The sequence below is a fragment of the Tyto alba genome, unplaced genomic scaffold (assembly GCF_018691265.1).
Source record: "Tyto alba isolate M040663 unplaced genomic scaffold, T.alba_DEE_v4.0 Super-Scaffold_38, whole genome shotgun sequence".
Lineage (NCBI taxonomy): Eukaryota > Metazoa > Chordata > Aves > Strigiformes > Tytonidae > Tyto > Tyto alba.
Window position 1 is genome coordinate 15,641,672 of NW_024881313.1, and position 24,716 is coordinate 15,666,387.

A 24,716-nucleotide genomic window follows, 5' to 3' on the forward strand; every position below is an offset into this window, starting at 1 on the left:
ATTGCTAGCAGAAACATAAAACATCCTATGGTCTGTCTGCTCCCAATTTGTTTGTTCTTGGTGAACATACACAAGCACCTGAACAGCTTATCAGGTAAATGGAACTGAAAGGGTAAGCATCCCTTTACACACAGAAAATGAATCAATGAATCTGCTTCATAGCAGCAACGGGATGACAGAATGGGAAATGGGAATCATTTGTAGGATAGTGGTGTTCACAAGTGCTTGATCTGTGCCTATTGCTCCTATGTTGTATGAACTCTCCATGTTACTCCTCCTGGTGAAACATCGAGCAGAACCTGGATCCTACAGTCAAAGACAAAGACTCTGAGGATTTAAGGATTTAAGAATTGTTGTGGATCTCTCCATTGACTCAATGTATTTTGGATCAACCACTCATCAGTGATTATCTAAAATACAACAGACACCACGAATTAATCATATAATGTACTCAATGGATTGGACCTATTTAGGTAGCTAGCATTCAGCTTAGACACATAAATAATCATCTCTGAAATAAATGTAACAGTAGCCCATAGACTTATGCAGTCTACTATACACATACAAATTTACCCTCAAATTTCAGATTGCCTTGGAATTAAATTACAAGAGGATGGATACGGTCAACCTGTGCCTGAAAGAGGAAAAAAAATCTGTAAGTGAAATAGGCAAATATCACCTAGGGGCAGAGGTCACACTATACTGAAGATCACTCCATACCAATCTACTCCAAACCTGAACGTCCCCTGCTGCTAGGAATGAAATGGAAACCTAATGAACTTGATATGGCAATGTCCCAATTTCCAGTGGCACTGGCAACAAGTTATTGTATCAACAGATTTTCTCCTTGTCTATTCCCGACAATGCCGAGGAATCAACCAAGATGTGAAAACTGGGATATTCTGAGATCTCTTTCTTCACCCAGCTCTAGTCACTTGAACATTCAGAACTCATTCTTTATTAAAATTTGATGTTGCTGTGAGAAGAATGGCCTGCACACAAAAGCATTGGGGGTAGTGAACATGTATGGAGCATGTCATTCATCTAAATGTTGGTAAAACCTAGCAAATAACACCATTTTTATGGTAGATTTTGAAGGTAAAAGGCAAAATCACAAGCATATGGAAGTCATATGCCTGGAACTGACTCATTTTCTCTGCTAAAAGGGACTGTTTGCCATGTCTGATATGTGAGTATGGAGGTGTTTGCACAGAGACTCCAGAGCATGCTATTCTTATCCATTGGACAACTAATTATCCTTCAACATATCATGCACAATTAAAAAAACCTTGACATCTGTAAAAGTAGTCAGCCTATTTATTGTGTTCTGCCTGAAGGTCATAGTTGGCCTTTCAACATAGCTTCCAACAAAGGCAAAGTACTACACTAAGACTGAACAATAGAGTCCAGATAATATAGGCCAGTAAATGTGATTTTTGCCATTAGTACTTACAGGTTTTATATTTGCCTGAAATTGCATAACTTGAGGTGCTGCCTTGGGCAGAGCTGATTTCAGTTGTTTAAATGTGGCAGCAACTGTCTAACACCTGGTACCTGCTGCCTAAGCTTGTTTTGGTTGAGTTCTAGTTTATAGTTTAACAAGAAGCTATGCTGTGTGGATAGAAGCGTCTATGAACTACCTGGAATTAAATTAGTATAGAAGAGGACAGATGCAGGGTGATACTGAAGGTCACAGATTTTAAAACAAATTGTGCTGATCAAGTCAGAAGTCCCTACAGGAGTACAAACTTCCATTGCTCCGGTAAAACCAGTTCTAGTGGTAACAAAGACGACAGATAAACTGAATAAATGGGAACCAGTGAACAGAGCACAGAAACAAATTGGGCTACAAAAGAACAAACAAAATAAACCCAGATGTATTCCAAGACAGTGGAGTAAGAAAACTTACCACTACATTTCTCCTGGCAAAGAGGAGGGAGACCGAACAACCTTCTCTTCCCCTGTGAACACCGCAGGGCACTGGCGGCTCCTGATAACCCCTCCACAGGCACATACACTGAAACTATTGGCCTGGTACCTAGAGGAGCATTGCAAGTGTGAGCATAAAAATATACTAGGAAGGAGATTTTCTTTTGTAACATTTTAAACTCTATTATAAAGGATTTCCAGTATTAATTTGAATTAAATACATGGAATATGAATATATAGGACTGTAACTAGACTAATAATCTGTCTTACTATACTCTAAAAACTTTTCATTAAACCAACAACAAATCCTTGTTTTCAAATTAAAAGTTGTGTACTCCCTTTTGCCCACAAAAAGAATTTGAGTGTAAGATTAAAATCCTCCTAAACACGTCCCTCCTAGCCACCTAGTTACTTACCCAGATGATGTCCCATCCAGATCAGTTATATGGTATCTCTTATGAATAATTACTCTGTTATTAGATCAGATCAATTTTGTGTCATCTCAGGCTCTAAAATGACACTGTATTGCAGAGAATGATTCATTGCATGGCATAGCAAATGTCTCGGGAAAAGCCAAAGGTGCTTGTTGGCAGTCACAGGGCAAGTGGAGCTTTTGACACACTGGAATAAAAGTTAGAGCTAAGAATTAGTCATTATGCACATAGGACCTGACTGCAATAGGCAATTTCAGGAAGTTTTTTTCTGGTGAAGAAAGCAGCAGAGAGCGAGGGAGAAAGAGGAGACGAGCAGGACCATGCAAGTGGACTCCAGAAAAGGCATAGGATAAAGCAAAATAAACTCTAGAGCAGCTTGAAGAATTTTTCTGAATAGCATGTTTTGAGTAGACAGCAGTACAACTGACTCATTCTTACGTTATATATTCTCCTACATTCTTTATGGATATGACAAGCATAAGCCTGTCAACAGTTATCAGGTAACTGGAAACTAAACAGTATGAATTAATATTAATAAAAATGCAAAAACTCTACCATAGAAGTTTGGGTTTGAATTATAAGCAGGAAGTACAGAAATATGCTTTTTTTTTTTTTTTAATACAGTTTATTGCAAAGTATTGACAGACTGATTTTATTCAGAACTGTTTTAACACTTTTTGACAGAGACAAAACTCTTAATTTCCTAATATAAATTTGGAATTATACAAGCTGTAATTCCATGAAATATTACAAGCAGAAGTCCTTCCTATGCCAGGTAGAAAGACATTACAGGTTATAAGAAAGATAAGTTTCTGATGAACAACATTGCAAGCTCCTAAATCAAATGGCAGATCCATTCCATATGTTCTTTGAACTGATATAAACCAATTTAGGAGCAACTCCACGTTCTTGGTCATCCAGAATTTTCCCTGATGCTTTCAGAAAATGTGTGTGCAAGGATGGCAGGTCTGAGCCAGTCCTCTTTCACAGCCATGGAAGGGTCACTGAAGGTTTACACGTAGTTTAAACTCACAGGGAGTCATTTTGATTTACATAGGGTTGACAGTGATCCCATGCAGACACCTATGTGCTAGAAATCTTGTGCATGCTAAGTCCAGCACCTACAAGGAGCTCGGGACTTGGTGTAGTCACTTTATAAGTAGAAACGAGACTGGCGACTTGCTGGATTGCTGGCATGGTGACGGATTTCTGCTTAACACCTGCCTCCCTGTGTCCTCTGGCCGCACAAGAGACATCAGTGCACACACTGCAGCCCCGTGCCTCCACGCAGCTCCTGGTCTAAACTGGGATCCCAATGCATGGGACTGTTAGGAGCCAGGAACTGAAATGAAACAGGTATTGAAATTCACTGAGCTGCAATATTCTCACTAGAACATACTGTGTTTGTTCATGATGAATGTAACCTGAGGGGCAGATGAGATACATCTGGTCAATTTATGTCCAGGTACCTCTTCTGCACTGTTTCACTGCCATATTTCAACAAGTCACTGACCCTGCCTGATTTGAGAGAAAACACTATTGATTCATTTTTTTTCTCTACGTTCAAACATTTAATGACTTTAACCTTCACCTATCTAGATATAATAAGTTTTGATTCCCATAACATTGTTTGGTGAAATTAGATGCAATTTTCTTGATGATTTATTCTACTAAATTGCATGCCAATAAAATTTCAGAATTAAACTGTGGATTTTATCTCTTTTGCAGGGGCTTTAGGTTTTTAAATTTCTTCCTATTTTTGGAGTGGTCAATTTTTAAGATTTAAACACTTGGGGTTTCATATACATGATAAGAATATGAGTAAAATCAGCTGGCAATAGGTTATTATTCTTCTTTCACAAGTAGAAGAATCCATTCCAGGGCAGCTCTTAGGTCATTAAGAGGCTATGTTTGACTGTCCTCAGGAGCTACATAGTGAAGCTCCTCAAGGCATAAGTCATGTATGCAACTGAACTGAGCAGCTAGCAAGTCTCCTCGAGGTAATAAATTGAGCTCCTGTCTAATTGAAGACTTGTGTAGTTTCCCATAATACTCAGCAATTCTTATAGCACTATTAAAAGTATTGGTAAGTATGTCTTAAAATAGGTAGAACAGTTAGGTCAACCTCATTATCTAAAGGCATAAAAATGTCTTCAGCAGCTCAAGAGACCAAGGACAATGGTATTCTGAGCCCTGATATTGGTGCATTAAGAAAAGATTTATTGAAGACCAGGTACCCAAGCAATATTTTTTTTTTTTTTACTTCCTACAGGCCATTACACAAGTTAAAAAAAAAAAAAAAAAAAAAAAAAAAAGAAAAAGCAAAGAAAAAAAGAAGAAAATTGATAGTGTATTTAAAATTAATGACCTGAGGTTAATTGGTACTTCACTGACTTAATTTGCAAATGGATTAGGATGGAGAAACAATGTCTTTCTGACAGAGTTCAAATATAACACTGGCCCTGAATACATGCATGTCTCTATGGAATAAAAAGAACATTTGACTTTCTGTGGAGGAAAACATTTCTTTTTTACCTTACCAATGGTTTTTGTCTCAAAAGGTTTGTTTCAAAGTCTTTTGTATGCAATGGGAATTCAGTCACTGGATTTACTATTTCAAGGCATATTTTGACAGAACATGAGAAGTCAATATTTTACTCGGTGCTTTTTCCTCCAAATTCTTCCCTGCAAACTCAGTTTTTTCCTCACTGCCTTTGTGTTGGCTGAAGCTGGGCTCTGCCACCTTCCCACTCCTTCTGCACTTCGCTGGAGTTCTGGAGAAGCAGTCCTGGAGTTTCACTACTTCAGTCCTCTTATCTCAGTTGTGATGGTCTCCTCTGTATTTTAGGATTTATTTCTTCATACCTTCGCAGTTAAATTTGAGAAACTGTGAAAGTTTCCATCATGTTAATTTCTGACCCAAAACAGCACAGTGACACTGAAGCTATATCATATCACAACAGATGGTTAATGTTACAAGAAAACTCTAAGAAAAATTGATGACACTGTTTGCAAGATTTCAGGAAAGAGGGACCCTCACCGTTTCCTCTGATCTTCTCCCCATTTGTGGGTCATCCTATCCCTCATAAAGGGGATCTTATCTTGGCTGACTGGTTTTAGGTGCTGGCCAGCGTTGTGCATTTTTGTATTGGACTAAATGCCCCGATGTTCAGAAAAAAGTCCCATTTCCAGACATGTTAGACCTTGCTCATGTTTCTTCCTCACCTCCTCCAGTTAAAAGCACAAGATCAAGTCATCAGGGGACACTGGCAGTGGCCTGATGGCTGCTGGTCACAAGGGCAGTGGCACCTGCCCGATCCCACCTTTCCTCCTGTACACACAGAACTGTTTGGGACCTTTACATTTTATAGGGAAGATACAGACTAGAGTGCTGCAGTAAACCTTGAGGCACACATTTATAAAGATAGCGGAATGTATACATGAACAATCACATTGCCATTTCAGTCAAGTTAAGGTTGGGGAGGGTGGCTGAGCCAGAAGAGAGAATTATCTGACACAATGCATAGGAAAAGCAATCTGTCTTTTGTCCATGAGTTATTGTAGGAAGCAAAATAAAAGTGATTTGTCAAAGTAGTCCCCTTCCTTTTCAGGTTACCTTGCTCTTAGAGACTGCAATGGCAGTAATGAAATCTTAAGTCTTCTTCCAGAGAAAATTCAGCCTTTCCATAGCACTTTGTAGCAGCTCTATACTTCCTCTCCATTACACTTAATTATTTGGACTAGCATCATTTTCACAAAAATAGGCATTCTAAACAACAGACAATAGACATACAACCATTCTGCAAATAATTTTTCACTGATGGCCAGGCGGGTATATAATGCACAGTGAAGAATAACTGCTTATATAAACACAGTGTTTTCTGTACCTTCCAGAAGAAAATGTTCAATGTATTCTTCATTTCCATTTATATAGGTTTGAATATGAAATAATGATTCAAGATGAATACCAAAAACTAGGTATTAGGCTGATCTAACAGAGTGGAGGAGAGGAACCAAAAGAGCTATTATTTGCTCTCTGTGGCAGATGAGAGAGAACCCACTTGCTCACTTGGCCTCCTCCTCTCCATATATTGGGGTAGATCATGTGAGGTCCTGTCAAACACAGAAATCGTATTCACCTCCTCTGGTCCCTCACTGCACTAGACCTGAGCCTCATCACCACAAAACCGTTAAGTCAATATGAAAAGTTTTCCATTTTGTAGTGGGATTTTTACCACTTGTTCCCCAATCCTTTTCCCCTCTCCAGCCCAGGAATATATTGGAAATACTGTCCCTGCAAAGGTGGTGATCCTGCTTGGCCTGTGGCCCAGCTACTCGGCATCCTAGACCCTGCTGATACCCTTGGTTAGCCTTGTTCCAAGGCTGGTGTTGAAACACTTCTGCAGCCAGAGCCCAAGTTTCAGCACATGCTGAAGAGCAAGTCCCCATGGCCTTCTTGGAACATTTAATTTGAACCAAGATTAGATGAATCAGATTGGATTAATTTGCTCCTTTGATTATACTTGCATCTCCTCATCTGTTACTGGCAAATAGAGGTTGTCGCTTCAGAGTGATGACCTAATTTAAACTCTGCTAATACAAAATCCAGGCAGCAGAGACTGGCTGGTGATTTCATTAGCAGGGATGTCCCCCCAGGGCAGTGTGGCAGAGAGCCTCTGACTCTAGGAGAGAGCAGCAGCCCTCTGTGTGGTCACTCATGCTGCTCCCCTGCTTCGACAGCACGGGAAAGGCAGTAAAGCAAACCAGAAGATGCCTTTCTCTTGGCAGCCAGGTCTCCTCTGGTCACCAGTCCCTGGGTCTTTGTCACCCAGCCTGCTCTTTTGCCCAGTGTCCTGCAATCCCCCCCTGGCTGGCAGCCCCCATCACTTCAAGCCCTCTTCTTGGAAGCCCACCACAGCCACAATGGGTGGCACAATGCAGAAGCTGAAAAAGATCCCACGGAGGCACAACTCATCACCTCAGCAGTCACAGAGCTGGATTCTGCTTTCCACTCCAGAGGCTGATGTTTCCACCCTCACTGACACTAGTGCTAAAGCTGACTGTCTCGGCAGAAGGACGGGGCAGGCTCAGAGTTTAGTCTCTTCAGACTCATGCAGTAAAGGGGAGAGATGCTGCTCCCTGCATCGTGCTCCTGAGTCACCCTGAAAAGGGGGACGGGAGGTGGAAATGAGACCTTGCTCTCTCCATGTTGTGATTATTTACAAGCCAACAGAGATTAGCCAAATTCAGCCCACCACCTATATTATTCTTAGAGTCAAGCCCTACCGAGGCAACAGAAGCCATTTATTCCATATTTTTTACTGAATATTCAGCACTGTGAGGATGTGGTCCATGACTGGAGCACCTAAGTGCTGCTGCAGTGCTCATGTAAGCTGGAAGTAATGCCAATGAAGAGGGTTCCCTCCACAAGCTGTCACTGATCATTAGCATGGTCTTTTTCTTTATGCAGTGTTCTGTAGATTACAAAAGAAAGAAAATGCCAAAAATTAACCTGTCAACTTTACATAGAAGCAACTAATGCTTTAATCTCTGTACTGCTCCATAATGTAAAAGTAAAGCAAGATAAATATATTAAAAAAAATATTTAAAGAAGCCAAGTATTCTGCATTTTTTTTTATTTACTTTTCCTAAAAAATTGTTTGTAAACAGAACAATTATGGATGCTAGCCCGTTTTCAGGAAAGCAAGTTATAGTACAGTGTAGAATCACAGAATCATAGAATGGTTTGGGTTGGAAGGGACCTTAAAGATCATCTACTTCCAACCCCCCTGCCCCGGGCAGGGACACTTTCCACTAGACCAGGTTGCTCAAAGCCCCGTCCAACCTGGCCTGGAACCCTACCAGGGAGGGGGCAGCCACAGCTTCTCTGAGCAACCTGTGCCAGTGCCTCACCAACATCACATGAAAGAATTTCTTCCTTCTATCTAATATAAATCTACCCTCTTTCAGTTTAAAGCCATTACCCCTCATCCTATCCCTACACTCCCTGATAAAGAGTCCCTCCTCATCTTTTCTGTAGCCCCTTTTAAATACTGGAAGGCTGCTATAAGGTCTCCCCAGAGCCTTCTCTTCTCCAGGCTGAACAACCTCAACTCTCTCAGCCTGTCCTCATAAGCGAGAGGTGCTTCAGCCCCCTGATCATCTTCATGGCCCTCCTCTGGACCCACTCCAGCAGGTCTGTGTCCTTCTCATTTTGGGGGCCCCAGAGCTGGACACAGCACTGCAGGTGGGGGCTCATGAGAGTGGAATAGAGGGGGAGAATCCCCTCCCTTGACCTGCTGACCACACTTCTCTTGATGTAGCCCAGGATATGGTTGGCCCAGGATCCTTCACTGATCTCATGAAATAGTGAGAGCAGAAACATTTATCCTGAAGTATCAGATAAACCCAGAGAAGATTGTACTTGTATTTTTCAGGCTGTGATCCAGGAGAAAATTTTACTTAATTTACTTCAAGATTTTTTTTCTCTTTCCTACAAAAATGAGGCTTCAGAACTTTCCCCACAGATATCACTCATTCCAATTCCCAGCCTTATTGACCATTCATTAGAGGTTAATAACTGTGGTTTAATTATTCATATCATTCACTCCTTTCAAATGCAGAAAACTGAAATTTAATACAGAAATAAGTCTCAACCTAAAGACATGAGATAAGAGCACAAACATTTTGGGAACTAATCACTCAGAATCTTAAACAGAGCCTACCAGCTTAGAGTCTGAACACTTACCCAGGCAACTGAAGCTAATCAAACAACTTAATGCAAAAAAAAAAAAAAAAAAACAAAAAAACAACCAAACAAAATGCTAGATATATATCCCATCATTTCCCATTACTGAATATAATTTAAAAAGCATGGATTGGCATTGGAAATAAATCTTCCCTGATAACTTTACCTGAACTTTTTACTTGGAACAGTCTCAGATTTGGGTTTACAAAAAAAAAAAAAAAGTTATTTGTAAAGAAAATAAATGCTCAAAATGTTCTAGGTTTTATGAGCAAACAAGATCTTAAATCTCATCTATACTGTCCTTATCCCTCTTGGTCTAGCTCCTTCCTGTATTAAATCTGGCATTTATGTCATAGTTCAGTGCCTTAAGAAAAATAACTTGTGCTTCAAGGAAGAGAAAGTCAAGGTGATCCTGAGTTTCCCGTGCTTCTTTCCACAAGATAAGAAGTTCTGCTGGCAGAAGAGTAAATGTTTGGTTCATAAAGCCAACAGATAACTATGACTGCCCTCAGATGTCCCACATGGATCCTGGTGCCTCTGTGGCAGCCTTGGCCCCTCTCTCAGGAACAGCTTTGCCAGCAGCGCTGCTGTGGGAGCCTCCAGGAAGTCTTTCCCCAGATCAACCTCCTCTGGAAAGGGCCTCTGCATGAGTCGAGGTGTCTGGATGTGTAGGGAGGAAAATACAGGCTCCGGGTACACATGAATGAAAAGGGAGAGGAACTGATGCAATGGAGGCCTCTTATGCAGAAGGGGAGGCTAAAGGCTTGAACTCTAAATGAAGTATGCCTTGATAAGCTCCCAAAAATACATGTTCCTTTACCTAGGAATCACACTGAACATCACAATAAAGATGAGATCTTATTTGCAAGTGTCTTGCCTCCTTACAGCTTGTGACTCTTTGGAAGCCCCTCTCTCTCAGGCTGCATCCTTATGGTATCTCCAGGGTAATTATCTCCTTAGTAGCTAACTACTCCCAAGATTCACACAGAGGGCATGAGCTTTTATTGATGGTGTATAGAAGGAGAGCCATCAGGATGCATGTGTGTGTATGTATTTTTAATATCCTTTCATACTTTCATTTAAAAAAAAAAGATAAATCTCCCTTTAATTTTGTCCACAGCTGGCTTCTGTCCTAATGCAAAGGAAACAGCACCTAAAAAGCCTGAGACACAGAAAAGAAAGATTCCTTATGTGCCGCCTTCTCCACAAAGAGTTCATGTTTCAGCTTCCCTGGGGTTAAGTCACCGATGGCTGTTAAAATTACAGCTCATGCCTACAGAGCCACAGCTTGATAGCATTTTATAAAACATGGTAGATAACAATTTCTTTTACAGGTAAGGAAGTAAAGTATAGGAAAATAAAATAAACTTCCCTGCACCAGGCACTAAGAGAGAGCAGAACCTAAATCAAAGCTCAGGATGGGTCCATGACCTGGCTGTTGCAGTATCCAGCATCTTTAAAGTGTTATCAAACACGCCACCCCTGGGGAGCTCCTTCTCCTCCAGCCAGGGTAGCCATGAACAGCAAGAGCTCTCTTAGTGCATACAGGCAAAAACACATGTGCATCACCTGGACCCCTGCATCTCACCACAGAGATTCTGAACAATAGAAAGCAGCACTAAACACTTCACTAAAAGTAAACAGACCTCAGCATAAAGGCTCAGGAAACTCTGAGGAGGAAGTGACCTGTTGAACAGCAGAGACACCAGCACAATGCTGGGCTGTGTGTGCAAGGGGGGAAGGAAGGGCTAATGGCATTACAGCTATGAGGCATTACTATTCACAGCAACAATTCTGTCTAGTTGAAATGTAGCACATTATAAACTGCCCGTGAATGCTTAGCTGGTTAGAGCATTTGGCTGCTTTAAATATTCTAACTGCTCTGGAGACAGATGCTGGCACCTCAGGGCCAGGAAGCAGCCCCTGGTCAAACTCATTTACATCTATGACATTTTCCTATACTTCAAGAAATGGTCCTGAAAACTCACAGGTGCTTAATACTGTGCTAATAACTGCATCAGGCAATGACAATTCCTGCATTTATTGAGGTTTCCAGTTTCAAGAGAACAGTGAGCTGTCCCAGAGCAAGCTGTGTGTTCACCACACTGACATACCACCATCTTTCAGCCCGATTCTGTCCATCTACCAACTCACAAGTTACGTGCATTTGGAGCAGGTACCCCCCCAGGCAGGCAGGACAGCAAGCATGGGTATCCACGATCTCTTCTGAAGGGCAAGAGCATCGTGCTCCACCAACAGCGTCCAATCTCATGCTCACAGTGTTTTGGGCTGGGTTGGAGCTCCTCTTCAGCAGGCTCCCCGCATGATGCTTCTGACACAGCACATGTCCGTGGCAGACAAAGTCAGCAGCAGAGGAAGCAGTATGGTAACTCAGGTGTACTCAAAACTCTGGAGTCAGACCTAGATTATGACCTTGCCCTCAATGGACGCCAGTTACTCACATAAGGAAACACCTCTGCACCACCTACCCAGGCTTCAGGGTCAGCTATTGATGTAAGTGATGGCAGAGACACCAATAATGTGCTGCTTGTTGTTGAATTTTGTTATTATTTTTACGGTTCCGTGTTGAATTACATTGCACACAAAGCTCTCTGTGTGTTTATATATTTACACTGTAACATACGGATGAATTTCAAAAGGAACAATTTTACGGTGCATATTCTACATGACATCCCTGCAGCTCTCAGACAGCAGCCACAGGAAAATTTCTTTCCTGTTTAAGGACCCTTTTTATTTTAAGGTGACATTTCTATTTTATTTTTTGCTGAAATACAGTGAATGGGTTGACTTTTTATTTATGAGTAGTGGTACTGATGAATAAAAGTTACTAGAGATATAGTGCAGGAAATACACACAAGTATGAACCTTGGATTTACTTGTAAAAAAGATCTTCAATAATACCTGTAAGTCATTTTCCACATCTGATCACCCATTAATTTTGTGCTTTGTGAAGAGGAGCTTCACTGCATCTCTTCTCCTAGATCTTCAGCTTGCTCATGTGTTTTGTTTTTCAAAGATCAACACGTTTAGACAGTTGCTTACCAGTTTTAAATCTGGCAATATTGAAATCTATGCAAGATAATCTATAAACGTAAAACATAGGTCTGCACATCTCTGCTCTGAAAGTTGTTTTACTTTTACATATGTATCCAGATCAAGAGTTTCAGACCCATCTAGCAGAGCTGAGGGGACTTCCTTTAGCAGGACAGCCAAGTAGGTTTGAGTTTAGTTCACATTCAAATATTTTTAGTTGATCTTATACATGTAAACTCTCTGGAACTGGACAGAATACTCCACCGAACTAAGCAATGGATCCACCACAAAAAAGAAGAGGTTACTCATCTCCTCATTAGTTTCTCAGGCATGTAATTTACCATATGCCATGTTATTGATTTAATGCCTGTTAGAAAAAAAACAAAACAACAAACCAAAAACAATAAAACCCCACCACAACACAGATTCGTGAGGTCTTTAGTATAGTTTAAAGATGCTGCTTCACATCACACTTCAGGATCTCACGGAAGAACAGGAGATCCTTAAAAACCAAGTCCCCACTGTGATGAAAACCAGCTCTGGTGCTTCAAAAACACCACACTCACAAATATCCTTAAATAGCCAGCAAGCACGGAAACTTTGCTGTTTGCTAATTGCATTATTTCCATACTTGCACCATAACCCTAGTGTCTGGTGCGATGTTTAGTCTTTATGCTACACTGTTTTAAGAAGTGGTTATAAATAAAATAGATACCATCACCCACACACAGTAAATCTGCATTTTTTTTGTCCATCCCTGTTTGCTTCATTTATAACATAGCAGGTACCCGCTGACATTTGGCCTTTTGAGGATTTCGGTAAGAGACAGCACTATCTATCAATTTAATCAGAGTGGAGCGTTTTCTTGTGCGTGGGTTTTTGAGTTTTTTTTTTGTTTGTTTGTTTGTTTTGTCTGAACAAAGCCCATGTTAAAAAAAAAAGTTTGAATTATCGAAGTACATCTTGCAATACAGAAATTTCATAAACACTAACCATGAGCAAGGTCTTAAAGGGGAAAGACCCAAAATATATAAATTTAATAGTAAGAGGAGGGCATCTTTATAATTTTATGTGTTATATGGCACGAGGACAAGTCAAAAGCACAACCCCCATCCACAGCTTTGCATTCAGTATCATGGGACATGCCTTTGTCATTCGTATCTGTGAAAATTAAAAGATGATGCAGACCTTTCACAGACAACTTTGAGACAGCCATTGATCACTCATCCCTTTTTCTCCCCTAAGGGGAAGGGACAAAAGTAGGAAGGCTGTTCTTTCAGCAGTGTTCACAAGTTATGATCTACACCCCACATCCAGGCTTTGATAAGCAGATCTGGCCAGGCCCCAGTTTTTCCTGTTGCAGATCACAAGCAAGCCAAGCTTCTATTCTACACATGGGAAGACTCTCTCCCATGCTGGAACAATGGAATCCAGAACAGTCAGTTACCTAGAAATCTGGCTACTCATCTGAAATCATGGAGCATTCAGGGGCTCCTGATCCCAGATCAGGGACCTCCAGGGGCTGCTCTGTGCACTATCCCACCAGCCGAAGCACTGCTGATCCAAGATGGTCTTTCCCATCAATGACATTCTACTTTGAATAATTAAACCTACACTAGAGCAGGGACTTGAATCTTACACTAGGGTCACAGCAACTAATTAGTTGGCTTCCCCCTATTTTTATTCCAGTAGCTGCTTCTTTGGAGAACAGCATCACCATTAGATGCAACTGAGAGAAGCAGACTGTAGAAGAGCCAGTTATATGCTGATCAGGGCAGGGATAGGCTTTGCCTAACCAGAGATTTGAAAACTGGTCATCTGTACTCCAGCTGAGTTTAGCAAACATCAGAATATTGATTGTCTGGGGAACAGGATTTAAATTCTTCATTAGGCTAAAGAGGAGCTGACAGATCCATTGCTTACCTCTGCAGTGCTGGTCATTCTCCTTGGACACTGAAGGAAATCATCTTCTATTATTAAAGTATTCCAAAACATTCCTCTAAAATATAAAGAATATTTAAGCCATACTCTCTATTGCAGAAAAAAAGCAGTGTAAGAGGCTTCTTATTCCACAGGAGAATGAAGATGTACAGAGATGCTCAAAAAATCATTGGTTTGTAAAGAATTCTCATACCCGAGGATGGAAACTACCTAAGAGACCCTTAACAAGTTAAATCATTCAACATTTTGTCAAAACTTGACTTCTTTACTCACTCAGGATCAGATCACATAGAATATCCTGAGTTGGAGGGGGCCCATGAGTGTCATTGAGTCCAACTCCTGATTCCACACAGGGCAACGTGAAAGTTAAATCGTGTATCTGAGAGCATATGTAGGCCATTAAACTATTTAGCTTCTCCCTTAGCGTCAATCCTGGGCAGCAAGGGGAGGTTCCTCTGGAAAATACCATTTTCAAGGCATATATGAATGAAGATCAATCAGTTGTTACACAGGTTTAACACTGCATTTTACACATTTATTTAGGGGCTTACTTAAAAATAACAAGTCAAACTATAGATATGCTATAAAAAATTATGCCCGACTGATTCATACAGTTGCCAGCCTCCTTCCTTGACCCTACATTCCAATCAGTGCTTATGTAGCTACCTTTTGATAAGCAAATTACAGCAACCTAAGTAGTTTGGGAGAAATTAACCCTGTGTTCAGCTCACCAAAGCTATGGTAAAGATATTTAAATTTCTTATTTCATCCATGAGAAGAAAATTGAAAAAGAGTCTACACTGATCTTCTCCAACACGTTTCTATTTCTTCCAAGAGCTCTTGTTCAGGATCTGACATCAGGGCAGATACACTGTCACAGAAGTCTACACTTTCAAAATGAGCTACACTTTTTTGAACCACCTTTTTAATGAGGGTAAATGTGATTCAGCTTCAACATACACATTGACAGTCCACTAAACAAGTTTTAAATGGAACTCAGCATGACAGCATGGTCAATAAAGAATGGGGTTAAATTTTGTTTTAAGTCTTATTTCCTTTAAAATACAGATGAACAAGAGAGCGGAATACTACACAGTCAATATTTAAAACGTAAATTCTATCATTCTTCTAATTAAAGGAGTAATTATAATGACTCCAGAGGGCAATTTTCTGTCACTAGGTATTGCTGTCATTCAGTAAATCCTGATTCTCCCATGTTTGAAATAAAAGCACAATGGTAAGTATGAATCCAAAACTGAGAATTTACCATGTATACATTAGTGCATTGTAGCTCACGTAAATTATTTTACCTATTAGCTCAATGCTAGCATATTTCCTTTTAAAGGATCTGAGAGCACTGCAAAATGTTTATTATGTAATACTAAAAAAAAAAAAAATCTAAAAGTTTACATACTGAAAACTAAAGGCAAACCTGAAAAATTCAGTGGAGTCAGTGGTGCTCTGGCAAATCGATTTCTAGAACAAATACACAGCCAAGCAATTTTGCTTTGCTCAGGGATCACTCAGGGTGTCTACAACAAAGCAGGAAATAGTAAGATTACCTTAGTATCAATCCAAAACTTCAGTCAAACAAACATTATTGTTATTCCCTGGCATTATCGCTTTGGAACAGGGAAGACTGGCAGAGGGACAAAAGGGAAGTGATATGAAAGGAACAGTACTAATTTCTATTGTAAATTAAATTTTGCATTGTTGAATTAGGAAAATAAAGTCTCACAAAGAAATCGTATTAGTGTACAGTATTTATTACCTTCTATTAAGCTGAAGTTAATAATTTTGATATGACTAACTTAATTCTGAAATAAACAGACATTTTTAAATACATATGAAGATGAGTGGCTTTAACATGAGAGTATTTAGTTGATCTGCACTCTTAATCCACATGCAAGATACATCAATCAAATACTGTACATTTCCTTTCAGTTTACACTGGTCCATAATAAAGCACAATTTCCAAGGGTGAAAGCAGGGACGAAAGAAATCATATTTTCAAGTAGCCCTTTTATTAAAAAGAGCACCAACTATATATTAAGCCAATGTGTTTCTCTCTGATTTTGATTTTACTTACAGTGTACAGGTTTGCAAAATATACAGCTTACCAATGATACACAACATTGGCCCTTTACTAAGGGCAAGTAACAAAACAAAACAAGAAGAAATACAACAGAAAATAATTCCACAGATTAGAAAAGTCGTATTTTAGAACACTATGCCACTTCAGAATGTTTCCAATGCTGGTAAGAAAGGTCATGCACAATGTTTTTTAAGAGAATGTTGTCATTAGTCCATAAGAGACTTGTCTGCATGCTTCATTTGAACACAGAAAAAGGTACAAGTCACAAGTAAAGTAGCTTTCTCCAGTTATCTTTTAGGCCTGTCTATGTCGTCAATAGCAGCTAGCAGCTTCTGTCTTGCCTTTTTGTTGATGTGGGAGCCCAGACAAACATTCACCAGATTGGTCAACTGCTTAGTGGAATATTCCTGGCAAATAAAAGCAGATCATGTTATGGCAGAATAAAATATCAGACAAAGATAGAAAACTATAAAACACAGACATACACACTGCGGACTCCTCAATGGATAGAAGTAGTCAGTACACGTGGAAGATTTAAAGTGGTAGTTAAGTCAGGTCTGGATAGTTTTCATAGTTGAGGCAGAGGACAAAACTGTATTTTGCTACATGGCAGATTATAAAGGAAAATTGCTTACAACTTTAGTAGTGTTGGATTGCATTCACAGAAAGTAATTCTGTGAATACATATGTATATAAATCATTTTTTTATGTATTTTCCATTCTTTGGGAGGTGTGGTGGGGAACATTTATGCAAATGGAATAAGCTTTTAACACAAAAACATTTTTCTAAACAAACTGTGACAAAAGTTGATGAACTTTTTTATTTTGACTTCTCATTTCCAATTAGCTTCTAAATAATTCTGTCTACAGGGACTCCAAACAGTGTTTATTTCAGTACATGATAGAGCAGGAAAAAATTGCAAAAATTTAAGACAAGAATTCTTAACACCTGTCAAAACACCACATTTGCCAGTACTACCTTTATACCTAACACTATCCAAATCGAGCTTCCACCAGTAGGTTCAAACAAGAATTTTTCCATGTAGCTCACAATCTCTCTTGTGGCTCCAGGTAAAACAAGAAAAAATTATATTAAAGTCCTATTTCTTTCATCCATTTCTAGTGGGATTTAAAGCAATCCCAAAATACAGATTTTAAAGTGCTCCATTTTAAAAGATTTTTCCTTTCAACAATGGGCAGCTCCAACAGCATGTGACTACTACTCACGCAGTCTTGTTATAATTGTTAGGTTATGCTATCATGAAAGCATGCTAAATGATTTCAAAACACAAATGAAGACTTCTCTCAGAGAGCAATGCTGATCTTGAGTTGGCATTATTAAATGAAGAAAGAAAAAGCAATTACTCTTATCCATTGTGCATTACAACTTAATTTAAGCAATCTACTTCTAAAGGCAAAGTAAAACTTCATGGTGTGATTTCAAACTGTACTTCTTGATGGTCAAGCTGTGCGCTTTGGCATATTCCAAACAGCATTCCTATCTTTTTCAGCTTCACTTTGCTCTAGTTCTCTACATTTTTTGATACAGTAGGTAGATGTGACTGGCTTATTCATCCTTCCCAGTCACCAGATGTTGAATTAGTACAAACACATACTAACTTCATATGATAATAAATATAATGAGCATATACATGCACACACACACATTTATACTTATACTGTGTCCCATACAGATTTTCTTATAATAAATTAATATACACATATCTATGCATATATTATTTTTTAACATATAGAAGCATTGAGCATTTATAGCTGTTAGCATGATTCTATCATCATGGTGAATTCTTCTAATAGACAATAAAAGAATGCAAATTTAGCTCTTACCCTATGTTCCTTTATCCAGCGTTCCATGTCATTTTCTGTTAGGTAGTATGCTTTAATGTAGGTCTCCACAAATTCTTTATCTGGAATAGGCCTAATGTCTGTTAACTTTTCTAGTTTCATTAAGAACTGTTGAAAGTCCAGTTGCATCAAGGCACGTCCTTCATTGCTGCACTTCTTTACATTGGCATAACTGAAAAAAGAAATGCAGTGGAAAGTGAAACTTAGAAGTAAATAAAAATGAATCTTCTCAAAGTTGTTTCACTTAGTCATTTGAACCTTGAGGAGGAACATAATTATAGTTTTAAGTTAAAAGCAGACAAGAACTCCTCTTAGGATGTCTGATGCACAGTTTTATTTGCATAAGTATATGGTTTAGCCCCACTCATAGAACAGAATCCCACTGCACCCAGTAATATTTAAAAAACCCACCACGACCCGTCTGCCAAAAGCCACTAAAAATCATAAATTGAACAACTTACTAGAAGCGGGTTTAAGGAAATTAAATCAGTGCTGACCAGCACACTAGACAGTGGCTTTAGTCAAGTGATCATGACCACTAAAGTCTGAAAGGTAACGTGGCAGCTTTCAGAACGGTCACCAGGAGCTTGCTGAATCAACAGTGGCAGCATCAGAGAAAGGCACAAAGCTGTTTATACAAAAACACCCACAGTCACCAGAGGATAAAGGGTGGCAGCACTGGCTAATCTCTGTGAGAGGTTAATGTTTTAATGAGAGTAAATTGACAGAAAACTGGTGGCAGGTGTGAGCTCAAAGAACAGGAGACAGTAGATGAGGTTAGGGCAGCGTAATACCAGGAAGGATTACAATGGGGTGTGATAGGCAACAAATGAGGAAAACAATCTTTGCAGTTTTTCAAATGGATAAGAAATACCATTTGGCAAGATCAAAGGAAATGACACTGCAATGCCCTTAACAGTGCCAATTTCAGTTGTGTACAGGGAATAAAAAAGCTTCGGTCTGGGGCACAGTGTCTTGATAGACTTAATCCAGCCCACCCACAGGCTGCTGCCACAAGCAACAATCCTGTCCCACTGTTTCCACTCTTCCCTTGTACCAAATTTAAAGCAAGTCAGTCTTCCATTAGTTCATGAAGTTGATCTAAATTATTATACAGTACCTAGATTATTAGATCAGGATTATTAGGTCAGGAGGCAGCAGAAACACACAGCTGGAAACCAGATACACAGCAAGGTCAGCTTAAGCATAAGAAGAAATTGCACCTTACAGTTAGTACACAGAATTTTCAGAATGCAGACATAACAGAGGCAAAGAACCGAGAGGAACAAGGCACGAGCCCCCTAGAGGCCCATAGGGAGATTGGATGATGATTCTCCATAGGACATACTGAAGCACTTCAAGAAGCCAGATGGGAAACAGGAGAGAACACAGAACTAGGAGATAGGGCAGGACAAAATTTAAAGAAAGATGTAGCTGACTGTTCTGGAGATGATTCTTCACTCAGTGAAGAGCTTGATGAGAGCAATTTCAGTTGACTGGCTGACTGGAGGAGAAAAAACTCCTTCACGGTTTTTAATTCCATACCTTGTGGAATTCAGAGATGAAAAAAGTTATGAAGGTATTCAGAGAGGCAGCTGTTCAGAATACCTACTTTCCCTTTCCCAAGTGGCAAAAGAAACTACAAAATAGGTGAGAAAAAAATAACCAGGCAAGAATGAGAAGTTACAGGCAGGTATTTTTTTAGACTTTACTATTTTTTACACTCTAAGAAAGGGCACAGGACAAGTCGTATCAGCAAAGTATTCCCAGTCCACTCGGACCAGTTAGTGAAATCCTTAGGTGAAAGTAAAGGTGACAGTTTCATGGCAAGTCACAAGCATGAACCAAAACTGCAGCGTGGAGCAAGACATATGAGTGATGATCTTCAGAGCTAAGAATCAAGTGGTTTGTGAACACTCAAGTCACAAAAGATGAGTAAGATTGTGAAGTAAGAAAAAAAGTCCAAAACAGACACAAGGGCTGAGGCAGAGGAGGTTGATAGTGGTTGATGGTGTTACCCACTTGTAGGGAAAGGGGGGACATAGGAAGGAGAAGTTGCTTTTGTTTCACCTCTTTTGATTTGAGGTATGATGAGTGGGAAATAAAATTTCAAAAAGAAAATACAATTGTATAGGTCATATGTCATATGAAGGAATCTAAAAGCCAGAGGGAGGTCATGGCTGGATTTAGTTTCCCTGAAGATGAAACTGATCTCTCAAGAGACTGAAAAAGGATGATGGCATGAAAAGAAATGGGCATGAGTTTAAAAATGATGGCTTGGTGGAAGTAGTGGAAGCCGATGATCCTCAATAGACAGCTAACACTTAGAGAAGAAGGATTTTGCTGAGGTCCTAAATTAGAGCAGACAGCAGGAGAGTGGGATGGGAAGAAGTAAAATAAGTAGTAGGGAGTGCATAGGGTAAAGATAACCAGAAAAGAAATATGGAAACATACATAGACGAAATGGAAGACAGCACATATTCTATGATGCAAAAGTTGTGATGAGAGCCCAGACATATGTAGCAAGGGGACAAGAATATGAAAATAAATGCAGCAAGGGTACAAGAACACAAAAATAAACACAGTGGATGAAAAGACTACAATACTCAGGCTACAGTATTGACTCTGAAAAGACTGGGACACCAATTAAAAGGGAAGGATGAGGAAGGTGTAGCTGTTCCTGACTAAGGTACTTGAGCCCCTGTTGACCAAGCCAACTAAGACACCTCTCTGTTCCTGATGAATTCAGAAAAATCCTGTTCCGTGGCTACTCTAAGACAACAGTTAGGGTTGACAACTCCATCTTTCTTCCTGGTAAAGACAAATGGTATCACCATAGAGATGCTGACAATTCCACGTGAACTTTTTTCTTTGCTTTGTCGGGAAATTATAATTTTCAGATAGAAGTTTCTTTCAAATAAAACTATGTTGTTTTGAATGCTTCAATAAAATACTTAATGTCATTCTTCAGAGGTATCTAGGTACAAGACCATCCCCTTTAGGCTTAACACTGTACTGGACTCCATGAAACAACTGCTAAGGACAATGTTAAGCCTTGGTATTTTTTAGGCTCCCCAAAAGCATAAAAGCTTACCAGTGCACTACAAAATTACATCTTTTAATTCCATGAAATAGAAGTTATCACTATAGACATATTTACTCAAAAGCAAGACTTCAATCAACTCCTTACCCTTCCACAAGAGTTCTATTGGCCAAGCGTATGCAGTGCTCCCAAAGGATGTTGGAGACTGGCAGTGGAATCCGAACTCTCTTAGACACCTCATTCAACCTTCTGTTAAATTCTTCAAATTCCTGATGAAACATGAAAGTTCATTATTCCTTTAGCATAAAAGGGATCATATGCTATCCATCCCCACCACCACCACCACCAAAGAATTAGAAAAGCACATGAAAAAGAATACTGAAAAATAAGAGAAGCTTAATAGGCACAGACTCTGGTGACAAGGTTAATGTGTAGATAGCATACCACTTTCTAGTATATCCTTCACAAAATTACCTCAGTAATTTTTTTTTTAAAAAAAAGGAAATACTGCTCTGTTGCCCAGAGGTGCAGTTCTCTGTGAAACTGACATCTCTGAAAATTAACCAAGTAGCTAATCCTTCAAATGCCATTTTCATTGGCTCACTCCCTGAACTCATCTTTAACTTTTTTAAAGGCAGTGTAAAGCCACTGAAGAAAATCCAGTGATGACCATGGAATGGTTTGGGTTGGAAGGGACCTTAAAGATCACCTAGTTCCAAGTCTTCCGCCATGGGCAGGGACACCTTCCAATAAGACCAGGTTGCTCAAAGCCCCAACCAACCTGGCCTTGAACACTTCCAGGGAGGGGGAAGCCACAACCTCTCATTATCCCTCTGAATGCCTGACCCATCAGCTTTCAAAGAGAAGCTCAGAAATACTGTAACCACTTTCCTTTCTTCAACCTTTCATATTAAATAGTTCCTTGGTGCTTCAAAAGGAGCTGAGAGCACCTACTGAAAAGACTCCAAACCTAACAGTTTAGAAGCATGCTGCAACACTAGATAACAATTCAGGTTGAGGGAAAGCATCTGTTTACACCTGAAACATCAATGGCCTGGATGGATTTGAGCTCTTACTATGAATGACAAACTAGTCATAACTGAATGTAACTAGCAGTACAATGATTTTCTGTCTTACATAAAGTGAAATAAAAGTCTGCTGCCAGTGACTAACCCCTCTATCATTTAAAAAAAAAAAGTACCAAATGACTTACATATCAAGCAGACTGATAATGAACTGCTCTGTGTAACCAGCAAAAGCAGTTTGTACTGCAACCTATTAAGACCATACTAGTCCAACAAAGTGCTTTCCTTTCAAGGCTGTTAATCTAGGTGATTTTTTCCTCTTTTTTTTTTTTTTTTTCCCTTCATCAAAAATTCAGTAAGTGAAGAAAATTAGAATGGAATCTCAGTAACCAATTTAACCTACTATCTGACCAAATAATTGGTCTTTAACACACATTTTCTGAATGAGGAATTTGGCAAGAGGAAGCAGGGTACTACAGTATCATGCTTTAACCAACATATAACTCACTCTTATGAAGTTGAAGATGCCTAACACTCCATGTTAATTAATTTCTTGATCAATCCTCTTTCCCCACATACTAAGACCGAGTATAGAATTTTGCATATATGTGCACATGGATAAAGTAGTTGGTTATTACATTAAATATGGTGCTTACATCTGACACTCCTGGAGTCTCAGGGTACACAGCAAATCACTAACTGCTTAGCAGTAATCTAAAAGCTTCTGTGGCAACTATTATTAGCTACATAAAGGCCAGAAATGGGTTTAAATGGTATTAGCCCTGATTGTCCTGAAGCAAATTCATCAGCAGTTTCACACTCACAAAAGTTCTACTGCACAGACCAAATGTTCTAAGTACAAACTGATTTCAAAAAATCCATGGCAGAGTAAAGAAGGGTAATCACAAAGATTCAGTCAAATCCAGTGCAATAATATATCCTCTATGAGATTCTCCCTTCTTTGCATTGTTTTTTTTTTCTAAAGCTGAGAATAGCTACAAAGTACAAAGATGTAATCAAAACTGTTATTTAACACAGATGCATAACCTTTCTGCAATACATACTTCATGTATCTTTAAAATAAAGTTTTCAGTTTCTCTGTAAGAATTTGTGTAATTCTATCATTTCCAGAAATTCCTTCTAAAGACCTTTAGAAACATCATTTAGGTGTATATAAAAGGATGAGAGGGGGATTCTGCCAAGAACCGGTTCTGTATGCCATAAAACACAGCAACTATATAACTACTTCTACTGAATGTAATTGAGAAGTTGGGTGAATAACTTCCCTTTTACCTTCCTTTTCAAATGCTAACTTCTAAATATAGAAACTTCAATTACATAATGCACAATCATTATTAGTGTTGGCTTGACTTATAGCCCCTATGATACATCTCAAAGACAACCGCTAAAATTATGCAGAACAGCAAATAATCTTTGTTAAAAAAAAACAGTATCTCAGGCCACTGGATTTTCCTCAGTGTTACTCCGTTTACTACACATTTATCTACCATTCAAGACCCAGACATGAAACTCATTAAACTTTTGTGGTCACTTTCACCCATCACGTAGTCAAAAATTATCGCTGAAAATAATCTGCTAGCAGCAAGAATAATTAAATTTCTGGACAGACCTTGTTATAACAACTTACCATTTGTCAGATGCTGTATGGCTCTAACTATGCTACTTTAACAGTTTAAGTGAAGTATTACAGTAATTTAATGTTTATATAAACTCTAGCACACCATTTTCCAGAAAGTATTCACCTTTAAAAGAGCATCTACATATATATTGTGTTGTGACATGATTTCCTTCACATCCCATTTCACATTAGCCATGAGAAGCAGCATTTGTTCATAATCAATGGCTTTAGCAGCAACAATCCAATAAACTGGTTTACGTAGTTCACTGGCAGTTGACACTGTCTGAAACAGAATATAAATAAAATTCAGTACAGTAAATTTCTGGCTAATAAGAGCAATACATAACTGTGATGTTCAAGTATTTGCACCATATTGTACAAGTTTCAAATCTTCTGTTTAAAAATCAGCTGCGAATTACACAGTTCTGACCTGAGAATAGAACTGCTGAAGAAAAGGCTTCTTGGCAGCTGGCATCACCGCATCAAGATGAGGCTGAAGAAACTCAAACTGCTCAGCCAGAAACACCCTTTGAAAGCAAAGAAAATTTACTGTGAACTAAATGCAACATTTGGCATATTTCTGTTTAACTTTTACTCTACAGTTGACATATTTGGCAATAATGATATGTAACCTTGGAAAATCTAGTCATGAGAAGAATCGTATCAGTTTCATGCCAGCATATCAACAAGTATTTTCAATTCTGACAAATTTAAAATGTGATTGCAAACAAGAAAATGCTTGAATAAAGAGACTAAGGCTTGAATATCAACAATGCATATTTCTATTCTACTCAGGATACACTGCAAAATACTGATCCAAAGTCTAGTAAAGTCAGTGGACAAATGTCCCGTAACTTCCATAGCGCAAGGTAGTCAACATCAATATTAATGAATCCATGTCAGAATTTCAAAATAACATTCCTTATTACTTACATACTAGTGAAG

The 24,716-nt window shown here is 39.1% G+C and overlaps 1 protein-coding gene across 2 annotated transcripts in view; it reads right to left on the reverse strand.

The window, feature by feature from the left end:
• Positions 1-15,851: 15,851 nt before the first annotated feature.
• The window catches only part of VPS50 (VPS50 subunit of EARP/GARPII complex), a 94,255-nt gene continuing 85,390 nt past the window's right edge, over positions 15,852-24,716 (reverse strand). For both annotated transcript variants that reach the window (XM_032991661.2, XM_032991663.2), the window contains exons 24-28: positions 24,202-24,298; positions 23,896-24,054; positions 21,255-21,376; positions 18,047-18,236; positions 15,852-16,608 (exon numbers count right to left, since the gene is read on the reverse strand). In XM_032991661.2, coding sequence (XP_032847552.1) covers positions 16,489-16,608; positions 18,047-18,236; positions 21,255-21,376; positions 23,896-24,054; positions 24,202-24,298 — 688 coding nt within the window. In that variant the 3' untranslated portion in view covers positions 15,852-16,488. The remainder of the gene's footprint in view (positions 16,609-18,046; positions 18,237-21,254; positions 21,377-23,895; positions 24,055-24,201; positions 24,299-24,716) is intronic.